We start from the raw sequence: 25,099 nt of genomic DNA on the forward strand, positions 1-25,099 counted from the left end.
ATTCTTTATCTTTAAACCAGACTTGGACAGGACAGCCCCGCAAAGAGAGGACCCCTTCAAACAGAGGACTCTCCCCTGCAGGGTAGGACACTTGGCCTCCCTGTGCTTCCCTCTAGCCACTCTCAAACAACGGTCATCTCTCTCCAGCCTTGGTCCACAGCATGACACACCACAGACACTACTGCTCTTTGTGGCTGCCAGATCTTTCCCTAATTGTCCACAGCTTCCTGGCAAGGAAGCGGGGTGTGTGTGTGTGTGTGTGTTTATCTCCACGGTTCCTCCCTGCTCCAATCCATCTTGAAAGTCTTGGCTGGCTCTGGGGCTCAGCAGAGTTTTTTGGGAAACCCCTCTGTTGTGCCTGGCTTGGGTAAAGCCAAGCACCATCCTTGAGATTCCGCCAGCCAATTGGAGCGCCCACCCGGCTCCTGCCCCTGCATCCGCAGTGTCTGATTGGGCGGCTGAGGAGAGGGTGAGACATCTGCCGCTGAAGCATCCTTGGTACATCCACTGGAGTAACCTTCCTCTTCGCCTCCCTCCTCCTCTTCTCGCCTGGCTCTGAGCTTTGCGGAGTCCTCTCTTGCTTGGCTTTTGAGCCTCTGGCTCCTCAGAGGAATATCTCTGGCCTGGCTGAGGAGTTGTGGAGAGGAGGAGGAGGCTGGGCTCGTGAGGAAGCCGGTACTTTGGGTGTTGCGATGCCTGACGCCAGCCCCTCGCTGCTGTTCGCATCCCCGGCCAACGTCATCCAGGTAAGAAGGTCCCCACCCAGGGCGAATGGGGAAGCTCTCAGAAACCCTCTCCCAAGAAGAGGTGACTGGAGCTTGGCTGCTGCACAGATATTTTCCCCACATGTATTTGATTCATTGGAAATATTTCTATGCTGCCCTTCGAGACTGAATCAAAGGGTGGCGTACAGAATGCATTTTTAAAACACCAACAAATGACAGAGAGCAACCATCCTAACGTCATATGCCAGCTGATTGTGCTACATCCTGGCTCAGTTTTAATATACTTGATAGCAGCTGGACCCAAGGCAGTGCCCTCCAGAGGTGTCGGACTACAGTTCCCATCATGACTGGATTGGAATGATAGGAAATGGAGTCCAATGCCTCTGGAGCACGCCAGGTTGCGGAAGGCTGTTTTATAGGGACTGCTAAACAAGCGACTGTCTTCATTTCAAATGCCATACTGCTTTTGGAAGATTTAAATCCTTTCAAAGTGGCATAAAGGAAATAATACTTGTCCTACGGCCAAGAAGAATTCGCCCCCTGAGATGTTGTGTTCCACAAAGCCCTTCCTGAGGGTGGCTGAATTTTTAAAAGGGGAGTGGGTGTTTCTGGAAGATGATGTGGTGCTTTAAAACCACACAATAAAACGACAAAGTGTGAGTCCATGCTCCCTGCCAAGAAGACATCATTTTGCTCTTCCTTCCTTTCTTCTCCCCCACCATTAAATCTGTGTATTCCATTTGATTCAATGGGCGTGAAATCCAGCATTTCTGGATTGGAACGAGATTGCTTATAAAGGAAACAGTTGGTGTTTGTTTGATACTCCTTGGTGTATCGTCGTATTTGTGACCCTCTACCTTGATCCTTCATCAAGTCCATTCCTTCAGGTACTTTCCTCTTTCCCAGAGACAAAATGACTTTTTATGCACACTTTGGGCAAGATCCCAGGGTTCTGTTTTGACAGGATTTTGAAAACTCTTTGATGAGGGGGGGGACATTTAAACTTGACGTCTCACGGAAGTGTTTTAAGAATGGTTTTTACCGTATTTGCCTGTGTGTGTATCTCCTTGGACGTTTTCCCCCTCTCCTAAAGCCTTATTAATCCAAGAACATCTGTAATCAGAAATACTTTAAAAAGAACTGAAGTGGGGAAATATTGCAGGTCATCAAGAGAATAGTCCGTGGAATCCCCCCTCCCCGCTGAAACACACGCACGTTTTCAAGTTTGCTTTGATTTGACTGATGTCCGTGTGTTCTGCTGAGATCCCGGAATATCCCTCATTTCATATTTTATAGGGAGGGGTAAAAATTCAGAAGCTGCTGGTCCCCAGTATGTCCCCAGTATGCTGAGGTTAGCATGCCAGTCAATAGGTGGGGCTTTGACTATCCCCTGAGCAAAGTTGGCCCATTCTGCTCCCAGATTCTCCACGTCTGGGGAACATTGGTTTAATGGAGAGAAGTCCAGATTGGATGGACACCCCTCAATCTGCAACCTGGACGCCTCTTTCCTCCAGAACAGGGATGCTGAAACTTTGGCCCGTGGGCCAAATCTGGCCCACCTGTGTTCCCCACATGGCCACACTCCCTTTTCCCCTTTCCCGAGCACCAATCATTTGGTAGTTTCTGGGCTTTTGTGCAGTCCCAGCCCCACCCCAATTCTAAAACGTCAAAACGCCTCTCCTAAGGCGGAGTTACTGGCAGGAAGTGTGTTCAGCTAAAATAGGCTGGTCTTTTGGGTGTTTTTTGCCCTGCCCCTTTTGCCTTCAGCTCCACCCACCACTGGAATGCAATGCCTGAGAGCTTCTCTGAAATGGAATGCGGCCCACAGGATGAAAAAGGATCAACACCCCTGCTCTAGAATGTAAATATGGCATGAGGCCAGCTGTGGGAACTCAGAAATGAGTGGGAAGGTTGCATTTCACATGGTCAGAGGCATTCTGTGGCTGTCGAGACCCTTTTCTCAGGAGCCTTGAGGACTAGAAACACATTCTCTCCTCACCAGAAAACCCTGCCCTGAAAACAGCTCTCTGCTGGTTGTTAATGATTGGCCTGGTGTGTAGGAAGCAACTCCTCCTGACTGAAATGGAGCAGTGGGGGGGGGGGTCCATATGGGTTACTCATTGGACTCTTTCCTATTCTTTCTCTCTCTCTCCAGTTCAAAAGGATGCTCAATCGGGAACTGACACACCTCTCGGAAACGAGCCGCTCTGGAAATCAAGTCTCCGAGTATATCTCCAACACTTTCTTGGGTGAGTCGTTGCCTTTGCAGTCTCCACAAAGGAAGACGGTGCTGGGGGGGATCGTTAAGATGAGACACAGGGATGGGATAATTAATTTGGGATGTGTGTGCAAGTTGTTAGGGCAACGGTGTTCTGTGGGAGAGTAGCTCCGATCACTTTCCCTATATTAGCCCACGCATGAGCCCGGTGGGCCTTAAAGGACATTAGAAATAATTTTTACAAACTTCTACATCAGCAATCCCTGATGTCCAGTTGTGTTGGATCCCAGTGGGAGTTGTGATCCAACACCTCTGGGTTTAGATGGCTTAGATCTTCTGCAAACATAATGCTCCAGACGCCATCCAACAGGTCAACTTGCACCAGCGAAACTGAATGTATGTGTCACGTGTTGGCACACATTTCTATGTGACTGTTCTCATCCATCCCTTCCCTCTTTTGTCTCAGGCCTGTCTTTTGTTCTCTTCTCGCTATCCAACTCTAGATTGTAAGCTCCATGTAGGCAGGGGCTTACCTTTCATGACTGCTGTGAACACTGATGGCCAGGTATAAATAAAGGAGGGTGGGCTAACACAGAGACTGACAGGGACTTACATTCACACAAGGATACAGAGGTGGGTGGGTGGTGGTGGGAATTTATAAAAGGCCATGGAAAGCAAGAGGTCTGGTAGGTGTGTGAGATGTGTTGTATTGTATGTGTTGTGTTGTGTTGTATTCCTGCTGGGAATGATGGACATTGCAGTTCAACACATCTGGTTGGAGAAGGCTAATATGAGTCATTCAAATAATTGGCCATAGGAGGTGATAACGCAATTGTCCTAGCTTTGCATTGCCAATTGAACGCCTGCACTGGGAGAGAAAACCTTGAGCGCTGTTTCCTCGGTGGACAGGCAGGGTACCAATCGAATAAATAAATAAAGCCCTAGTCTTGACTGGGCTCTGAATGCATACAATCATACTTGTGATTCTAGTTCAGCCATTTCATGCTGGAGTCTCCTTTCAAGGAGGCAAGGACTTGATCAGCCAAGTTTTTCTTCCCTGCTTCACGTGTGGACACCTTCTTTGTAGCTTTGCTATGCTAACTGAACACCTGTTAGGGGAGAGGAAGCCCTTGGTCTCAGCAGAGTCCCAAATAAATAGAATGAAACTTGCTGATTAAATTCTGTTTATGTCATTTCACACTAGAGTCTCCCTTGGAATTTCTTGTGTTCGGGTCAGCAACTGGGGACTGTAAACCTCTCCCACAGTTTTCAATTCCCCGTTCCTTGATTTCCGCATTTTCAAAAATCTGACGCGTATCACAGTTATCAGAGGAATATCTCTGACAACAGGCACAAACTTTGCAAGGTGCAAGCAATATATAATAAACCCCCAAATGGCTGAAATCCAACAAAAAAGCTCAACCCGTTAACTTGGGACTGAACCCCCAGACTCCCCGGTCCTTACTCGAATCTCCCCTTTTTTGACCAAGGGTATGCCTTGATTTCGCCCCTGTCGGAGATGTTCAACAGCCATTTCTCCCAGCCATTTTTTCCAAATCAAAAAACTTGCACAAATTGCAAAGAAGCCATTTTGCAAAACAGATGAATGAGGGGTTCCCTCCTCCTCCTCCTCAGTTTGTTTCTTTGCTGGTACATTCCATACGTTGCTGAGTGTGTACGTGCCAGAGATGGAGCAAGAGCGAGAGGAAGAAGCCCGGGGTGACATAGGGAGAGAGACCCCGTCTGGTCTTGGAAGCATCACTTTGAGGAAAGGACCAACATTCCACCACGCATTGTCTCCTGTTGCCATGGTGGCGGTAATATTATTAGCCTCTGCTGACGTCAATCCTTCTGTGTCTCTGCAATATTGGGGCAGGGGGCTCCCTCGGAACAGCAGGAGACGTGTGCAGGGGCGGGTGCTTCCACGCTGGGCCTTTTCCAGCACATTTAACTCCTTGGCGTCGCACGTATGGCTCCAGGCCGCATGATCTATGCTCCGTTTTCAGGGGTGGCGTTGGGAGAGGGGAGCCTGCCAGTCGACGGCAACTCTGAGGACAGGAGGATGGGACTCTGGCTCCAACTGGGGAGAAGGAATGTGTGAACCAATCCTGTCAGCCGCCATCTATACATAAGAACATAGAATCATAGAACAGTAGGGTTGGAAGGGGCCTATAAGACCATCGAGTCCAACCCCCTGCTCACTGCAGGAATCCAGGTCAGAGCATCCCTGACAGAAGGCTGTCCAGCCTCGTCTTGAACGCCTCCAGTGTGGGAGAGCCCGCCACCTCCCTAGGGAATTGGTCCTGTTGTCGTACTGCTGTAACAGTCAGGAAGTTTTTCCTGATGTTCAGCTGGAGTCTGGCTCCCTGTCACTGGAGCCCATGATTCCGTGTCTTGCACTCTGGGATGATCGAGAAGAGATCCTGGCCTTCCTCTCTCTGACAGTGACAACCTTTTGAGTACTTGAAGAGTGCTATCCTATCTCCCCTCAGTCTTCTCTTCTCAAGGCTAAACAGGCCCAGTTCTTTCAGTCTCTCCTCACAGGGCTTTGTTTCCAGTCCCCTGATCATCTCTGTTGCCCTCCTCTGAGCCCTCTCCAGCTTGCCTGCATCCTTCTTCAAGTGCGGTGCCCAGAACTGGACACAGTACTCAAGATGAGGCCTAACCAGTGCAGAGTAGAGGGGAACTAGGTCTTCATGTGATTTGGAAGAGCCTTGGAACATAAGACGAGCCTTGCTGGATCAGACCGAGGGTCTATCCAGTCCAGCATTCTGTTCACATAGCGGCCAACCAGCTGTCGACCAGGAATGCACAAGCAGGACACGAGTGCAACAGCACCCTCCTGCCCATGTTCCCCAGCAACTGGTGTGCATAGGCTCACTGCCTCTGGTACTGGAGGCAGCATGTAGCCATGAGGACTAGTAGCCATGGATAGTTTTCTCCTCCAGGAATTTGTCCAACCCCCTTTTGAAGCCATCCAAATTAGTGGCCATTGGCACATCCTGTGGTAGGAAGTTCCATAGTTTAACTCTGCGCCGTGTGCTTTGTGTGGGGGTGCAAAGCATGTGTTTTGGGGGTAGTTCATCCATCGATCGTCCTTCCTCCATCTTTTCCTCCGTTCACGGTCCCTGCATGGAATTTTTGATTGCCAGCTCCATGGGGCAGAGACCTGGGCTCTTGGGCTTTATCAAGCCCTGTGCACGCTGATGGTGCCCTGTTAAGAATAAGGCGATGGTGCTGTGTCAGTCCCATTAATCGTAATGTTTGGGTCACCGTCAGTGATGGCTCCAGGTTTTGGAGGGCCCTTGCACAAGGCCTCCTCCATGGTATTTACGTTCTCATGAGCTTGCTCCCCTTTTCCATCATGTGCTTGCTGGACAGGCAGAAAGGCAGGGAGGAAGAAGGCTGTGGCATCTCCTGCTCCTCCTTCTCACCACCACCGTTGTCTGGGGCAGAGCGAGAGGCAGGTGAACAAGCAGGTTGCAAGGGCAAAGAGGAGGAGAAACTCCAGGGTACCATTGTCAGTGGGCCCCTGCTGGGGTGTGGGCACTCAGCAGCTGTCCGGCCATGCCGACCACACATTACTGTGTGTTCCTTCTGCCAAGGCTTTCGAAAGGGAAAGGGGGTGGTCTGTGTTTTGTAGAGGAAGGTCTGTCACTCTGGGATTCCCCGAAATAGAGTCTGTCTCATTGTTGTGTTTCTCCGCCCCCTGCCCCTCAGACAAGCAGCATGAGGTGGAGATCCTGACCTCCGGTCCCAAAGAGAAAGACAAGGAGAAAAAGAAGCGCCCGATGTCACAGATCAGCGGCGTGAAGAAGCTGTTGCATAGCTCCAGCTTCAGCTGCACAGCCATTCCTCGCTTTGGGGTCAAGACAGACCAGGAGGGCTTACTGGCCAAGGTGAGAGGATGTGCACCAGGTTCTGGGGAGGAGAAATCTCGGGTGCATCAAGTGCGGCAGTGAGCTTTTGCTGTTTTTTAAGAATCAAGTTTCTAGCCCTCAAACTGCAAAGATGAGATGTAGTAAAAGCAGGGACCCTGTTTGGAACAGGGAGGAGAGGTGCATCTTTGAAGGTCTGGAGATTACGCTGGGGGCTGTTAGAGGTGGCAGAAAAGGTACTTTCATTTCTGGCTCCTTGAAGGTGAGATGCTCTCCCCAAATATTTTGCTTCCTTTTGGGCCCTGGGCAAAAGCTGTTTTCTTCACCAAAACTTTTAACGGAATGTAATTGTGCTGCTTATTATGAGCACTGCCAATTGCAGGCTGTCTTAATTGTTTTGTATGTTGTTCCCTGTAGGCTTCTAATCTGCCGTAAAATGTCTTGGGAGATTTTTGATTGATCATTGGATGGATGGAAGCAGTGGGGAGGGGGAGAGAGAGACAGACAGAGAAGCACCTTGTGAGAAACTGAGGCAGAGAAAAAAAAAAGGTGTGGGAGACAGGAACCCAGGGGGAAACTGGATGAAGGCAGAAAGAAAGAAACTGGTGGGGAACAGAGAAGGAAAGAAGAACAAAAAAGTGGGAAAGAAAGCTGGAGGCATCTTGAGAGAAGCTGATGAGAGAGAAAAATAGAAAGATTTGGAGGAAAGGAAAGGCAGGAACCCAGAAGGCAATTGAGGCAAAAGGAAAAGACAAGTAGCCAGAAGGGCAACTAAATAAGATTTCTGGTGGGCACGGACTGGTCCCTACCACCCTCAACTTTGGACCGATTCACATGCAATGATGACCCAGGTGTTTTCTTTAAACAACAACAGCAATAGGGCATTCAACTTTTGGCCCTCCAGATGTTTTGGCCTATAACTCCCATTGGCTGTGCTGGCTCAGGCTGATGGGAGTTATAGGCCAAAACATCTGGAGGGCCACAAGCCCCCCCCCATTTAAACCCTACTTCTGCAGGGGCGCTGAGTTGTTCTGAGAGCTACACAGAGTGTTTCCTTTCCTGCTTTTCTGCTACATAACCTCTAGGTGGCACTGTGGTATAGACGAATAGCACAAATACACGTGGAAAAAGCATTTTCTTTCGCTCTGTCCCTGGGTCACTTGGTGTGCCATTTGAACCCGGAACTCTGGCTTGTCTCTCTCCTGACAAGCCAGGGTTGGCCCCTGAGAAGAAGTCCTAGTTCTGCCTCTTCTTTGGTGAATCATATCTCTCTATTGTGTTGAATGTTTTGCAAATCATTTCTAAGCAATGATGCAGCCCAAGCATTGAGCTGGTGCGATGCCCTTCTGTATTTGTTGTGTGGTTGCGCCTTTTCGTTTTATTTATTTATTTATTTTATTTAGAGTATTTTTATCCTGGTCCTTAGCGAAAAAAGCTCCCAGGGCAGCTTAGGAATTTTCTACACAAGGCTGTTAATCCACTGTATCTACTTTGGATTTTACCACAGAATTAAGATCAGAGCACTACACAGGTTTCCTTCCCTGCTTTTCTGCTAGATAACCTCTAGGTGGAACTGTGGTATAGCGTAATAGTACAACTACACAAGTGGAGAAAGCGTTTTCTTTCATTTTCATGAATAACCCTCCTTTCCCCTGCTTTTTAAGTGCTCTTTAAAAACAGAAGTGAAACCAGAAGGCCATGAGGTCATCTAATGAACCCATAAACAGCCATGAGTAGGGAATGACAAGTGCACAATAAATGCCTTGTGTAGAAAAGTTCTTACGCTCAGTCAGTAAACAAGATAGTCCCTGCCCGCAGGGTTACAAATTAAAAAAAGATATCATGCGCAAGGAAAGGGTGTGGGGAGGGAAGAGAAAAAAAAATAAGCAGGCTGCCAGCAGGGTTGATGAAATGGCCCTGCTTGCTCTCAAATCTGGGGGAGGGGGAAGTCCAACTGGAGCAGGGCCCTGATGTTCAATATGCCTGCCCCTGTCTCCCTCACTCCATCTTCTTTTCTGTGGTTATCGTCTCAATGAAAACTTCAGTAAATATAAATGTTTAAAAGTTGTTTTAGTTTTGCCAGGCAGACATTCCTGTTTCCGGTGGGGGGTGGCAGGTTACCTGTTGCATGCTCTGCAGCATCCACAATGGCCTTTTCCCCTCGCCCCACTGTCTAGGAACTCGAAGATGTGAATAAGTGGGGTCTGGACGTGTTCAAGATTGCGGAACACTCTGGCCACCGCCCGCTGACGGTCCTCATGTACAGCATCTTCCAGGTGAGGTGGCCTCTTCATCACAGGAAGTACCATCTTGGGAAAGACGCTGTTACTGAGATGCTTCCAGCTTTGAAAGGTTTCAACTTTTATCATGTTGTATGGCTGCGTTTTAACTTTTGCGAACCACCCAGAGGGCTATTGGGCTCTATATAAAGGCAGTAAATAAATAAACAGCTGCTCCTGATGGTATCTCTGCTCTGTAGTCCCAATCCAGCCTTCTGTGGTTCCCCAGAGAGCCATGCCCTTTCTCAGCTTTTGTGTAGTTTTCCCCCATTCTAAAAAGTTGAAATACCCCCCTAAGGCCCGAGTGACCCACAGCAAGAGCTTTAAGCTAAAAGGGGTTTTTGGGCCCCCAAGACCTTCTCCAAAACGGAATTTGGCCCCCGGTGTTACAGATTTGGGCTTTTGTTGAGTGTTTTCAGTCTGTAGTTCCAGTATTTAGGAAGACATCGACTGCCGGTTAACTACCCATAGCTGATCAATACACTTCAAAGTGTGCAGCAAAAATGGTTCTAAGTGAGGTCATTTTTGGTTTTGTACGAACAAGAATTAGTGAAGGAAAATTATTTTTGATCCGTTTTTATTAGAAATATACTCGTAGCATCACATTAGACTATATTGTGCATATAAAGACATGTTTTGTTGTCAAACAGAGCATGGCTAAAGATCCTTAGATCTTAATAGCTTAACGGGAAAGAAACATTTCTTGTTCTTAGACTTCTAGCCTTAATAGCTTAAAAAGATCTCATTTTAAGTACCAAGTTCCCCATTCAATACTGAATAGGCTATTCAGCTGACAGGTACGCAGGCCTGGTGAGCTTCTAATAAGAAACTCCCACATTCTAAAATCAACACATATTTATATCTTTTGTGTGTGTAGAAATGACTTAATAGTTAATATTATCTACTGTCCCATAAATTAGGGCTCACAGTCTTAATTATCTCATCTTTACTAAACATTCCTAAAATATGAGATCATACATAAAAGGCTTACATGTACACCTTTCAGGCTAGATACAATCCATTTTGAATTATACCTTTGAGAAGATAAGTCCTTACTTAAAATTTGCTAATTAAACTTAAGCTTAATTAAACTTAACTTAAACTTAAACTTATTTTTCTCAACATCTGTATATCAAGCTTTTTGATGTGCATACTTTACACAATATATATTAAACTTAAGCTTAATTAAGCTTAACTTAAACTTAATTAAACTTAAACTTATTTTTCCCAACATCTGTATATCAAGCTTTTTGATGGGCATAAAAAGGTAAAGGTAAAGGTGTCCCCAACCAGTCGTGTCCGACTCTAGGGTGCGGTGCTCATCCCCGTTTCTAAGCCGAAGAGCCAGCGCTGTCCGAAGACGCTTCCGTGGTCATGTGGCCGGCATGACTGAACACCGAGGTGCACGGAACGCTGTTACCTTTCCCGCCGAGGCAGTATCTATTTATCTACTTGCAATTTCTTGCTCTCGAACTGCTAGGTTGGCAGAAGCTGGGACTGAAGACAGGAGCTCACTCCGTCACACAGCACTTGGGTCTCGAACTGCTGACCTGCCGACCTTCCAGTCTGCAGTTCAGCATCTTAACCACTAAGCCACTGCGGTCCCTTTGATGGGCATACCTTACACAATATATATTAAACTTAAGCTTAATTAAGCTTAACTTAAACTTAATTAAACTTAAACTTCTTTTTCTCAACATTTGTATATCAAACTTTCTGATGTGTATACTTTACACAATATATTTTGCTGATTAATTGGTAAGCAAAACTTTAAGCATACTTTTAACCTGGAAAATACTGTCTCACACCTGTTCATTACTCAAATAACTTTTTGGCCCAACTGAGAGGGCTTGAACTCTGCATGTTCTCTTTGGATACTATCCAGGTCAACTTGACCATTATTTTTATGCTAGTTACCCAGAATTCATTACAAATCTGTTTGTGAACCTTTGTCTTCCCTTTAATACAGTTACTACCTCCTATTTATTTACATTTACAAATCTTAATTATTTATAATTAAACATTTGCCATTTGCATTTCATAATAAGACATCTCATATTGTTTTAAGGCTAGCATTTCCTCAGTGGTCTTCTTAGCAAGTCCAGTAAAGCAAAGTCAGCTATTTCCTAAATATCCAGGACATCAGGCTGAAAGAGGTTCAGCTCACCTGCTAGAAACACAACACATTTTTGTAATTAAATTAATCATGCTCTCTGTCTTACCCCTCCTTGCATTGCTTTTATCGTAATTGGAATGGTTTTTAATGCTGTGTTTTTAAGATTGTATTTTAAATGTGATTTCAATATGTATACGTGAACTGCTTCAGGATTTTATTATATTTGGCGGTATATACATATCACAAATAAATAAATAAAAACAAAAAAACAGGTGAATCAGAAATGATGTCTTCTGCACTCCCCACTTTGCAGGAAAGGGACTTGCTGAAATCTTTCCACATCCCGGCTGACACCTTCATCACGTTCATGATGACGCTGGAGGACCATTACCACGCTGACGTGGCTTACCACAACAATGTCCACGCAGCTGATGTCGCGCAGTCCACGCACGTCCTGCTGTCCATGCCAGCCCTGGAGGTGAAGAGGGGTTCCTGGGCATGGGGTGTGTGGGTGGGAGGAGGGAGAGAGGTTCTTCCTAGCTTGTCATCTGTGTGCAGTGGTGTAGAGGTCAATCTGGAAGTGCAGACGCTCATCATGACCACCTGTCCCCATAAGCATCCTGCAAGGAGAGTCCAAAATTGGTGGGAACGCTCCACCCCGCCTGAACTGTATAGAGCCCGGTTGCTCTTGCTCCTTGGAGTGCTGCAAGACCAGCTCTAGCAGCATGGATGATCTTTCATCATTTCTTTGTTTTCTGACCTGCTAATTTTGCTTCTGCTCACCGTTTCTCCCACTGTAATATTGAATATCTCTTCTGTGTATTAAATTGTTTATATTTGAACCGTTTATCTATCTGTTCAGTAACTGTTCGCTTTTTCCAAATGCTTTTCTACTTTGATTTAGAGAGCCGCTTTGAGTACCGTTGATGTAGAAAAGTGGCATGAAAATATAAAATCGAATCAAATCTAAAAAACGATTGCAGGCATCTTTGTTGATCCAAACAAACCCGTTCTAGGAGTTTTCGTCGGCTCTTTTGCAAAGTGAAGGGGTCTCAATTGCCTGTTCGGTACTGAGCCACCGCAAAATGCTTCGCATCACAAGAGGGAAGGATGTTGCTGGGAAAATTCATTTCCCCCCAGCGACTGTGAGGACTACAGCTAAACTCAGAAAGAATATTGAAGTCCGAGGGGGGTGGCAAAAATTCCCATCACCCCTGCTAATGAAAAAGTCCTGGTGTCACTACACTACTATCCTGAAAGGTTGTCCCAGAGAGGAAGGCCGGGATCTCTTCTCAATCATCCCAGAGTGCAGGACACGGAATAAAGGGCTCCAGTGACAGGAAGCCAGATGAACCTCAGGAAAATTTCCTGACCGTTAGAGCAATACAACAATGGAAACCATTACCTAGGGCGGTGGTGGGCTCTCCCACACCAGAGGTCTTCAAGATGAGGCTGGACAGCCATCTGCCAGGGATGCTCTGACTTGGATTCCTGCACTGAGCATGGGGTTGGACTGGATAGTCTTGTAGGCCCCTTCCAACCCTTTTGTTCTGTGATTCTGTGATTCTATCCGGCTGAACCTCTGGACAGAAAGCAAGGACTCTTCCAAGAATGCTTTCCTCCTCCTCCAACACTCATCTCTCCTCTTTCTTGCTCTTCTGTCTCCCCCCATAGGCTGTCTTCACTGACCTGGAGATCTTGGCTGCCATCTTTGCTGCTGCCATCCATGATGTAGACCACCCTGGGGTGTCCAACCAGTTCCTGATCAACACCAGTGCGTGAGCTGCGTTAGCCTCGCTCCAGCTGCTCTTAGGGAGACTGCTATTGCTGCTTTTAGTCCTTTAATCTGGTTTCACCTGTTCCTCCCTCACTGCCTCCCACCCACCTCGGGATGCTGAGATCTGCCCTCTTGCTATGTCCAGCAGTGCAGGGTGGAAACAAGGACCAAAGAGGGAGCATTGCGGTTTCGCAGGGAGATGGCTTGGCTGGGCTAAAGAGCTGACCTAATTCCTGCACGGTCTACTTTCATTTAGTTATTTTTATATTCTGGGACCACCCATCAGCCAAAGAGCTCCCAGAGTGGTGTGCAGTAAAATACAAACAGGATCAATAGAATGAGGCACAATCAATCCATCGTAATAAAACCAGCAATAAAGCAGCAGTCAGATAGGTTAAGACACTGAAGTTAAATTAAAACTGGGAGAACAAACCAAAAGAAAATAATAATCTTTGCCTGGCGCCAGAAAGATACCACTTAGTCCCTCGAGCCTCTCTGGGGAGGGAGGTCCATAAACGGCACCACCAATAAAAAATGTCTTCTCCCCAGTCACCAACCTCCGATGGCAGCATTGTTCTCTTTGAACACCCATGTGTTCAACTTACAAAGTGAATCTCTGTGTTCAGGGTCTCGTAAGGCAGCCCCCCCCCCAGATGTGTTGGACTATAATTCCCATCATCCCCCTGCCATGCCCCCTTTCCCCAACTAGCTATCATTTTGTGATCTCTGGGCTTTTGTGCAGCTTTCCCCCACATTCAAAAAGGTTGAAATGCCTGTCCTAAGCTAAATTAAAGGAAATAAATGCTTTGCGCTCTAATCTGCTTCTATTTTTGTTATTTGTGGCCACGTTGGTCCTGTCAGGTTTCCGTTCCGCTCCAGTCGCCCCTGGAATGCGGCCCCCAGGAGCTTCTCAGGGACTGAATGTGGCCTCCTCTGCTCTGGGCAGTGTGCAACGCTGATCTGTTGAACCTGCCACGCTCCTTGTCTCCTCCCTTTCCTGCCTCCACCCCCCCCCCCAAACTTCTCTTTGATTTCCAGACTCAGAACTGGCTCTGATGTACAATGACTCATCGGTGCTGGAGAATCACCACCTGGCAGTGGGATTTAAGCTCTTGCAAGAGGAAAATTGTGATATCTTCCAGAACCTCTCCAAGAAGCAACGTCAAATGCTCCGCAAGATGGCGATTGACATGGTGAGGAGATCAGGATGTGATTGCAGACCTGGAAAAAGGGCAAGAAAGGGCGACTCTAATGATCATGGGGCTGGAGCATCTCCCGTAGGAGAGAAGGTGACAACAGCTGGGATGATTTAGCTTGGAAAAAAGGAGGGTCAGGGGAGACATTTAATTTATTTATTTATTTTATTATTTATTTTATTTAAAATATTTCTTGGCTGCCTTTCCGGGCAGAAGCCCTCCCAAGGCGGCTTACAAAAATAAAATATGTAAAAACAGTTAAAATACTAAAAATGTTAAAAACATAAAAACAATAAAAGCCAACAATAAAAACAACAATTAAAACCAACAATAAAACCAACAATTAAAACCAACAATAAAACCAACAATTATGTTAACAGCAGCAACAGTAGCAGTCATATCAATAGAAGGCCAAGGTAAAATAATATGTTTTCAAGGCCTTCTTAAAAGTCTGCAATGACGGAGCATGGCGGACTTCCGATGGCAGCTTGTTCCAAAGGTGTGGGGCCGCTGCAGAGAAGGCCCTCTCATGTGTGTTCACCCACCTGACTGCTCTCACAGGTGGGCAAAAGAGAAGGGCCTCTTTTTCTGATCTTAAAGTGTAGGCAGGCTGATTTGGGTGTAGGCAGTCCTTCAGGTAACTTGGTCCCAAACCGTTTAAGGCTTTAAAGGTCAAAACCAGCACTTTGAATTGGGCTCGGAAATGCACTGGCACGAGAGAGGTCTACAAAATTATGCATGGTGTGGAGAATGTGGAGGCATTTTTCTCCCTCTCTCAAAATACTAGAACCCAATGGGGTCATCCTATGAAGCTGATGGGTGGGAGATTCAGGACAGATCAAAGGAAGGACTTCTTCACACAGTGCAGAGTTAAACTATGGGAGTCCCTAACACAGGATGCAGCGATGGCCACCAACTTGGATGGCTTTCAAAGGGGGTTGGGCAAATTCCTGGAGGAAAAGGCTATCAATGGCTACTAGCCCTGATGGATCTGTGCTATCTCCAGTATCAGAGGCAGTGAGCCTATGTACACCAGTTGCTGGGGAACATGGGTGAGAGGGTGCTGTTGCATTCATGTCCTGCTTGTGGGTTTCCTGTGGGCAGCTGGTCGGCCACTGTGTGAACAGAATGCTGGTCTAGATGGACCCTTGGTCTGATCCAGCAGGGCTCTTCTGATATTCTTATGATGGAGTGGGGAGGGGGGAGGTTTTCACTAGGGGCTTCAACCCTTTAGATGTGTTGAACTACCACTCTGATCATGGTGGCTGGGGATGATGGGAGTTGCAGTCCAACATTACTTCTTACTGGAGGCACGAACTTGGGGAACGCTGTCTTGCATTTCAATCAGGGGTGTTGAACCCCTTTCAGCCCGCAGGCCAAATTTTGGAGAAGCTCTTGGGGGCTGTGCTCTAGTGGAGGGTGTGGCCAAAGGCAAAAGGGGTGGAGCCAACATACTAAAAACACCAGCCTGTTGTAGCTCCAAGCTCTTACTGCCAGGCACTAAGCCTTAGGAGAGGCAACTGTTTAGAATGGGGAAAAATCTACACAAAAGCCATGAAATCCCCCAGCAGTCGGGGGAAAGGGGTTGAGGCCAGAGGAATGGGAGTGGCCTTCTGGGAAATCCCCAAGGGCTGGATGGGGACCTGAGAATGGCTAGATTTGGGCCCTGAGCTTGGGGTTTTACACCCCTGATGTATTCTCTGGCCCACCAGCAAGAGCCGTTAGATTCCAGGGGGCTGCATTTGACCCCAAACCTGAGTTTCTCACCTCTGATTTAAATTAAATCCCATTCTAACCCACATCTGGATTTCAGACAAGACTCTGATGATGCAGTGGCCATTTCTGTGCTCAGGGTGATCACCAAGTAATCTAATGATTAATCAGTAAGGCTATCGGAATACATTATTCATCCATTTTTCTAGCTCTGTTTGGAAACTGGTAACTTACTTCCCCAATCTGCCTCTTGTCTCTTCTCGCTTCCTGTTGTTGCTGTTTTATACTGTTCAAAATAAGTAAAAAAAACCCACCTTTTTTCTGGGATCCAACAGGTCCTGGCTACAGACATGTCCAAACACATGAACCTCCTGGCCGATCTGAAGACGATGGTAGAGACCAAGAAGGTGACAAGTCTGGGGGTCTTGCTTCTAGATAACTACTCTGACCGCATCCAGGTGAGGCTTTGGAGGGAGGGGACGAATTGAGAAGGGGGCCTCCTGTAGCAGAGCTGAAATCCAGGCTCAGAAGAGGGAAAATATTCACAGTTGGACAAAATCTAGCACTGGGTACAAAGTGATGTGGTCCAAACGGAATGGATGACGCTCCGTTCTGTTTGCAGTGGGGCCTCGTGGTTGGTTGCTTATCACTGTTAGCTTTGAGGGCCACTCCTAGATGGGTTAACAGGGGAGATGCAAGACACAATATAAGAGATCATCCCTGTGTCAGGGGTGCCTCTGAGCTTAGGCAGTGGCAGAGTAGCTCAGATTCTGAAGAGGACCCGCAAAACGAGGGGGAGGAACTTTCTCAGACTCTTCCAGACAGGGAGAGATAGACTCTTCAGGTTTCAGTAGTCCAGCTGGTCGGAGAGAGCCTCTCTTCACACATCCCTGTGAGAGATAGCGAACAGGGAGAGGTGGGGTGTGGAGAGCCTGAATTCTTAGACATCAGGCACAGACGCAGAGCCAAGAGAGAGATGGCAGGGGCAGGGCTTAGGTGATCTGCCCGATTGGCCCGGCAGGAACAGCTACGCATAGAGACCTCATGAGAGAGAGGGAGATCCCCCCCACCCCCTAAGTTAGGATAGCCTGCCTGCCTTTTCTCAAACGGTGGGCAACTTTCAACCTGGGTAGCTTCGCCTTGAACTCCTGAAGGCTTTTCCTTTGTAGACTGTGAGTTACTGACAATTTGGATCTGTATGACCCATTGAAGTAAAGGATTAAAGAGCCGTGGAGTGAAGTCTCTTGTCTGTGTTTTTGATTTGGCTTGTGAAGTTCAGCAGGGACAAAAGGGAATCCTGACCCCTTGCATAGGTTTTTCCAGGGCCCCGGTGTTAGACCTAGTCAATTTCTGTCTGGTCAATTTCTGGTCTAGCCAATTTCTGGTCTAATCAATTTCACAGTGAAGTGAAAGAGAGAGAGAGAGAGAGAGAGAGAGAGAGAGAAAGAAAGAAAGAAAGAAAGAAAGAAGCTAGACATTGCTGAGAGGCATAAATACACTTTTGTTCATTTGGAATAGCCCATCGTTTGATACAGTGATGCCTCCAAGCAAGTGCAGCTGTCAGAGGTGGACATATTGTGCTTGTCCTACTCCATCTGCCAGGCCCATTGGCACCCCTAGCCATCACTGCTGCCATGGTGTACCCCTATAGCTCCCTGAGGGAGGGGTCTGCCCACTCCATTCTCCTGCGGGGAGCTGCCCCACAGCAGGGGTGTGGAGGCAGGTATATAACTCTTTCTCTCATCTTGCTAATCAACCCTGACTTCAGCATGTATTAACTATACAGCTATGTACTGGTTTGGGAAGTCTTCCATCTAGTGTCTGAAGATGATTCTGCAGGCTTCAAGTACCCAGACACATTTAAATTAATGAAACTTAATGCACACACTTAAAAAACCAAATAACCCTGAAGATGCACACTCCTAGGGTCCCCTTGGCATGTATGCCAAGTTTCAGGTGTTTAGGTTTCACGATTGTGGAACTATGGCACAGACAGACAGACCTACATCCTGTTACTATTATAGGAGTATCAACATTGCAGTAGTACCACAAAGTTCTTAATATAAAGCATCCAGTATACAAATTACGTGACATCCCTGATGAAATTACATCACTTATTTAATGGCAAAATATCCTTATAAATCAACATTGAGAAGCATTTGAACATAGTCCAGAGATGGTGCCAGGTGTGGGTGGAAGGGGGTGGAGTTTGTTCCACATTCTGGGTACTGTCCAGTAGGTGCCTGGATTCCATGGGGTTCTGAGATGGGGGATCTGCAATGGTTTGGCCCACCTGGTAGTGATGTTGCTGATGCTCTTGCCCCTCACAGGTCTTGCAAAACATCGTGCACTGTGCTGACCTGAGCAACCCAACCAAGCCGCTGGAGTTGTACCGCCAGTGGACGAACCGAATCATGGTGGAATTCTTCCACCAAGGAGACCGGGAGCGGGAGAAAGGCATGGAGATCAGCCCCATGTGTGACAAGCACAATGCCTCCATAGAGAAGTCCCAGGTGGGTACGCCCATCGACTCTGGGCTTCGTTGACAAGGTGGGGATGAGAGCCCTTTAAATGACAGCAGGCAGAATCTAACAGGGCACTTCCACCCCTGCCGCTCCCTTTCCGCAAGCAGTGGTCCTGCCAATTCCATCATGCAAGCAGGACCCACCGCTTATGCGAGGGAGATTTAGCGCTTCCTAGGAGAAAGCCCCAAACAAGCGTTTCCACTTGTTTCTGGAAGGAGGCAGGTTGGTGGAGCTCCACCAACCTGCCTCCTTCCAGGAACGAGCATTCCCACTTGTTTTGGGTTGCGCCGGAAGGGCTAAATTGCTGTTGTCCAAGTGGTGGGGGTGGCTTGCACCATGGAACTGGAGGGGTGTAAGAGAATTGGTGGGGGTGTAAGTGCCCCATTCATTCTGTCCAGGGTGCACCATGAAGCAACGGGGCTTAGCATTTTTAAACCAGCAGAAACGGAAGTCAAACGTTACAAGGATAAGCATTACAGGCAAGGATTTTTATTTAAAGCAAAGTGTCCTGCTTGCGGTGGCATGGGGCCAGAGCTCCAGGGAATTAGTCAGGATCAGTACCAAAAGCGAGGCCAGTCCAAAGTCCAAACATAGGGAATTCCAGGAAATGGTGAGGTCAGGGGTGGGCAACTTGTGGCCCCCCAGAGGTTTTGGCCTATAATGCCTATCAGCCATATCTAATGATGAGGGATGATGGGAGTTGTAAGGCAAACTGTCTGGATGGCCACAAGTGACCTGCCTGTGAACTAGGATTTCAGGGAACTACAAGGCACACATCTGGACTTTGTGCCAAGAAAAATTACTCACATGTAGACCTTTACTCACAAGGAGTCTTTATTCCTCAGGCAGGCACTTCTGCAGCTGGCAGCTGGCCAAGCATGGAACTTTAGGTGCTTACACTCCCTATGTCTGGGTAGCCACTTGGTTTCTGCCTCTTTGAGTCCGAGAGAGGGCTGTGTCTTGAGTGTTAGGGTTGATGGCTGTCTTCCCTGAGAGCCCTGGTCCCCCTGATCCATGTCAAGGTCCTTCAACATAGGCAGCCCCTCCACTACATTTGGCTTGGGAGGCTCCGGTTCCTCCTCCAAAGAGGAGACCTGCAGAGGGAGCATGACATGAAGATTCCCGAAATGGTATGGGGAGGTTCTCCCTCCCCCCATTTTATTTTATTTTTAAGCACTTAAGTGCTGGAGTTGCATGTTGGGAGAACACACTGCCACTAAGGGCATTACACATTGTGTGTTTGCTTTGGAACACCACTGTGGTGGCAGGGAGTTCACAAAATGCTACAAGACCTAATGGTAGAATCATTATGCAAGAGAACCACCATGTTTATTCAAGCTCAAACGATGTGGCCTGCTCGTAGAAATGCCATTTTTGCCTGTAGAAAAGGTGTGTTTTTTGAGGTGTATTTGGACTGGTTGGGGGGTCACTCAGCACAGACTTACAGCACAGATTGCAGTATGCTTGCAGTACTGTGTATCACTCCCCCTCCTGTTGTCTGTCTTCTGGCAGGTGGGATTCATTGACTACATCGCCCATCCACTCTGGGAAACCTGGGCTGATTTAGTCCATCCAGACGCTCAGGAAATCCTGGATACTCTTGAAGACAACCGGGAATGGTACCAGAGCATGATTCCCCACAGCCCCTCGCCACCCCCGGACAAGCCAGGATCTGAGACGGGGAGTACAGTCCCTGATAAGTTCCAGTTCCAGCTCACCCTGGAAGAGGAAGATGGAGAAGAATCGGAGACCGAGCAGGAGATGGAGAGTCCCCTGGAGGAGGAGAACAGCGAATCCAAAACTTTGGGGACCACTGATGACTCTGAATCAGCAAATGAACCCCTGGCCTCCCCCATGGACAAACCGGGCAGTCCCCCCAGGAATGCCCTAGTCAAGCAGAAGGAGGCGTTGCACTTCAATAACCAAAGGACGTTCTTGCGGAGCAACAGCAGTTCAGTGTCATCTCCCGCCGAACTAGCGAGGAGCGGGAGCGGGGCCGAGGCAGAGCTGTGTCTCGACAAAGAAGGAAACATCACCTTTCTGCCCCTCGGAACGTAGTAAGGGTGAGACACTGTTGTCGCTCCATTCTGGTGGGGTGGGAGAGGGGGAGATGTCTGATAGACCCCCCCCACACGTCTTGTCGCCAAGGGTAGCCTCTGATTCTACTCCCTGTTGCAAGGGAACATAACTGTGCATTTTTCCTACCCCCGCCAAGAAATCTGCGAGGGACACCAAGTTTGAACGGCGACATTTGCCTAGGGGCTGGACCCCTCATGTCTTCTTTCCAGGACTCAAGGTACTTAGGTGGTACTGAGATCGGTCAAGAAGAAAAATGTGTCCTGCTTCCCCACAGCCCTTCCCCCCGGCACTGGACCTGTCAACATCCCCACCTTCTAGCTTGGCGTCAGCTAGGGCCTGCTTCTTGATTTTCAGCAGCCCATGGGAAGAGAAGGCCAGTAGCTCAGTGGTAGAGAGCATGTTCTGCATGCAGAAGGTCCCAGGTTTGATCCCTGAATCTTCCGTTTCGAAAAGGATCTTAACTCACCAGGGTTGGGAGAGGGTCTTTCTCCACTCAAGAACCTAGGGAGCCACTGGAAGTCAGAGAAGAAGAATACAGGGCTGGATGGACCATGGATTACTAGAATGACTCACGCGGTCTGAACTTTCTCTGAATACACTGGCTTAGTTTGGAGGAAGGGTTCAGTGAGCTCTTGGATAGTGTTTGCCGGTCAAAATAGACCATTCTGCGCTTGATAGACCAATTATTTGACTCGGTAGAAGAAGGAAGCTTCAAACAGTATTCTTCTGCAAGATGGGGATATGTGCAGATGAAGAGTAACCCTATCATCACATTGGCTCCCCTACAGAGAAGAAGAGTTCACCCTAGGAGACTGCCTCCAGTTGTACATCGCCAACAGCTCCCATTTGTTGTGCTGTCTCTCCAGACATTGTTTTGGGATATGAATTTTACCCCGCTTTGGCTAGTCCTGATTTGCTACCTGTTGTCTGGTGGCCATAGCTGCACTGAAAATAACCCTCTTTAGGCTAATCTCTTTCCTATCTTTTCTCCCACTATGGAAATATTTATAGAAAGCAATAATAATAATAATAATAATATCTGCCATCTTTCTCATTTTTTCCCTTAAAGGCCCTGTTTAGAAATGAAAACACATCTTACTTTTCTTTCTTTTCTTTTTTTTTTTTTACATTTTCCAGTAAGGAAAAAATCTGGTTTATTTTTGTGATACGTATTTCATTTTTCTTTCAGCGCCCCCCCCCCATGGGTTTCTTGTCTTTCTTTTTTTTCAAAAGGCTGTAAAGATATAAATATTTTCAGGCTTTGGGAGAGATGACGCTAGTTATTCTTTTAAAAGATCTGGGAGGAAAAACGTTCTTGATGCCAAAATGATGGATTAATACTTTTGTAATATTTATCTAACTCCCCCCCACCCTCTAATGTAAATTAGTTTTAGTAACTGGCATGTAACTGCACTGATAAGACTGAGTTTCCATTGGAGAGTTTTGATACTTTTCAAGCAAGTATAATTGTTACCTGGGAGAAAAACCTCAATGAGCTAATTTGGCCCTTCTGAAACTTTGACAGATTTGTCTTGTGATCTTTCTCCATGAAAGAATTGTCCCATTTCAGTGCCTCTTTTGGGGTGTCTCTTTGGGGTTCCCAAATTACTTCTTTCCACTGAAGGGAATGGGGAAAGCTACTCACATAGTAACTGTGTGCATATCAGGTACACATAAGACTCTGGACTGATGTGTATTTTTAATTTGGGGATATATATTTTTTGAAATGGTGAATGTTTTCCTCTTCAAATGGCCCGTTTTTTGTTATGTTTTTAAGTGGAGTTTTAGTTTTCTAAACGGAAACGTTTTGTTATTATAGCAAGCTGGCTTAAAAGTATGGAGCGTTTCTTTATTTATTGACCACATTTCTATACTGCCCAACAGCCAAACTTTCTAGGTTCACAAACAATAAAAACCCCAAATGCAACACGATAAAGTATAAAACCTTTCCAAGTTTTAAATGGAGGAAAACCGTAAAGACCAGCAGCAGGGCAAAGATCTAAAAACGCAGTAATACAGTTAAAAACAAAAATGAAGGATTAAAAAGTTTGGGAGGATACCTGGTGCCAGAAAGACCACAATGTAGGTGTCACGAGCCTCTCTGGGAAGCTCATTCCACAACCAGAGTGCCACCACCAAAAAGGCTCTCTCCTTAGTAGCCACCCACCTCTCCTTGTTCAGCGGGGGCACCCAGAGAACGGTCTCCGGGGATGATCTTAGGATCTGAGCAAGTATATATTGGATATATATATACCCTGACTTGGATTCCTGCATTGAGCAGGGGGTTGGTCTCGATAGCCTCGTAGGCCCCTTCCAACCCTACTATTCTATGATTCTATATGGGGCAGGTAGAGGGGTGATTAATGTGGGTCAGGGCTAGGCTGTGCTATTTTTCAGGTTATCCACTTCCTCCTTTCCTTTTCCGTATCTCACCCCTTTATTCTGTTCTCTTGGTGCTTTCTGCTCCTGGATTTCCACTCTGCCTATCCCATCGTTCTTGCAAACCAATGGAGATTTTGCTGCTAAAAGATGGCATCTGTGATGCTCCTGGCTCCACTCAAGCCAGAAGCTGACTCAGTCCCTTTTATGTTGTACATCCTTCTGCTTTACAGGATCCTGCCACCCCAGAGGAAACCTGTAACCAGGGAGGGGCCCTGACCGCTGTATGGTTCTTCCTAGAAGACTTGAGCTGCTGACTGGAAGGGGGCAGGGTGCATTTTGTGCATCTACGCTTGGGATGACTCTTAATAACCCAGTTCTGCAGAGCATCAGAAAGAGATCAAGCTGCCTGCAACTGGGGAACCCCCAGCCGCTGCAAGCAGAAGACACTATCGTAGTGAATGGCGTACCAAGGATTGCTGACTGGATTGGAGAACCTTAGCTGGCCACCTTCTGGTCCGAGAAGGGTGAACGATTAAAGGTGACTTCGCACTGGCCTCTAATGTAAACGTTAGAAATACAAGAATTGTGCAAGCGAGATGACTCCGTTTGCAGAAAAGGAATGGAGGTGCCCTGTTGCATGTACCGCTGAAGAAAGGGGGTGTCCCATGGCACTACTGGCAAGGCTGCCACCTTTAACTTATTTGGGATTATCTTTTCTAAAGGAACCTTTGTGGCATATTATTATTATTGTTGTTGTTGTTGTTTGAAGTGTAATAACCCTCACAACTGCTCTGCTCACCCATGTTTTCTGGTAGAAACTGGTATTACTGTGAACTGCGCTCAGAAATACTGCATTTATTACACTGCACTTTGAGTTGGTGGAGGTGCAGGTGGGGCTGGGTTCCCACTTCTTTGTGGCATAAGCACCATCATAATTACAGGGAAGGAAGTGTTGTTTGTTGTTCTGGTGTTTGGGTTTCCCTTGCAACATTAACCATTTCCCCATCCACATTTTTCTTCTGTGCAATGTCATTCGATGTTTTGTTTTGTTTTTAACACTTAAAAAAAATTATAAATCATGTTGAAAAGCTCCAGGACTTGAAATCGATGCCCTGCCCTGAGGAGCTTACAACAGCAGAGCAACTGAGAGGGTGGGAAGACAAGAGCAGGGGGAAAGAGGCAAGGAGACCCAGCTGGACGTGATCGAACGGGGTGGAGATGGCTTCAGAAGGGGATACAGGAAAGGTAGATTTGAGGGAGACATTTTGAAAGAAGACGTGGTGTTACATGGACATGCTCAGAGAGAGTGGCAGGCCGAAGGGTCAGCAAGGGAGATGGGTCATGGGCCAATTGGTACTGGGAAACAGGGTTAGGAAAACATAGGACGGGTCAAAGCCATAGAACTGCTGCTTGCAGGACCTGGGAATTGTGCTGCGACAAACAGCAATGCACAACACTGCATCTGTGCGAAGAAGAGAAAAATTACAAGCTTCTGGCAGCATTTCATTGCGAAGTGATTTGGGGGCTCAATGCCCACTCACCCACGCTGAAAGAATACCCTCGGATCACCAGATAAATATTATTTTATGCATGGAGCAAGGATGATCTGGCAAGACTCCAGCATAGGAAATTTTCTGGATGATTCCTGGGGGACCGACTGGGGCTCCGGAACACAACAACAGCAGTGCATTTCCCGCAAACCAATCCTTCCTTTCCTCCCAGCTGATCCATCACTGACAAGCCCAGCTCCCAAATAATGTAAATATTTAATTCCAATGTGTACAGCCTATTTCTCATGTCTGTTCACTGCTGTCTCTTGCTTGTCCCGCAACACCTTTGATTATACCTACATGTTTGCCTTGTTTCACAAAGCCTGCGTCGGGGTCTCTTATTACCATGGCTGGGCGTGATCCGCCTGCAACATCTCCTCTTCCACAATAGCGCCCATTTGTTCCTTGCACAAGAGATGTTGTGGAATTCCACTGAGGCACCGGGAATTTTAACATGTCCAACTGATAGAGCGGGATGCTCAACTCTCAAGTTCCTAGTTTTCATTGGTCATTGTGCAGGAAAAGCCTGTAAACACAACCATACTGTTATCCTAAAGATGTCCAAACCATCAGCCTTCAAGGACCATGCATTGGACTGATGTGTGGTTATCAGCCAGACAGAGGGAGCACTCTTTTATTTATTTTATTTATTTATTGCATT

At 47.1% G+C, this 25,099-nt stretch overlaps 1 protein-coding gene across 1 annotated transcript in view; it reads left to right on the plus strand.

The window, feature by feature from the left end:
- PDE4C (phosphodiesterase 4C) overlaps positions 1 to 24,026 on the plus strand; it is a 45,982-nt gene extending 21,956 nt beyond the window's left edge. Inside the window, exons 7-16 of the mRNA XM_084825783.1 lie at positions 2,881 to 2,974; positions 6,664 to 6,842; positions 8,999 to 9,097; positions 11,530 to 11,694; positions 12,891 to 12,990; positions 14,032 to 14,186; positions 16,238 to 16,360; positions 18,233 to 18,415; positions 19,940 to 20,490; positions 23,119 to 24,026. Coding sequence (XP_084681909.1) covers positions 2,881 to 2,974; positions 6,664 to 6,842; positions 8,999 to 9,097; positions 11,530 to 11,694; positions 12,891 to 12,990; positions 14,032 to 14,186; positions 16,238 to 16,360; positions 18,233 to 18,415; positions 19,940 to 20,485 — 1,644 coding nt within the window. The 3' untranslated portion in view covers positions 20,486 to 20,490; positions 23,119 to 24,026. The remainder of the gene's footprint in view (positions 1 to 2,880; positions 2,975 to 6,663; positions 6,843 to 8,998; positions 9,098 to 11,529; positions 11,695 to 12,890; positions 12,991 to 14,031; positions 14,187 to 16,237; positions 16,361 to 18,232; positions 18,416 to 19,939; positions 20,491 to 23,118) is intronic.
- Positions 24,027 to 25,099: the final 1,073 nt, after the last annotated feature.

This window comes from Heloderma suspectum, chromosome Z, assembly GCF_057233095.1.
Source record: "Heloderma suspectum isolate Gila_16-S chromosome Z, 16-S_ref, whole genome shotgun sequence".
Lineage (NCBI taxonomy): Eukaryota > Metazoa > Chordata > Lepidosauria > Squamata > Helodermatidae > Heloderma > Heloderma suspectum.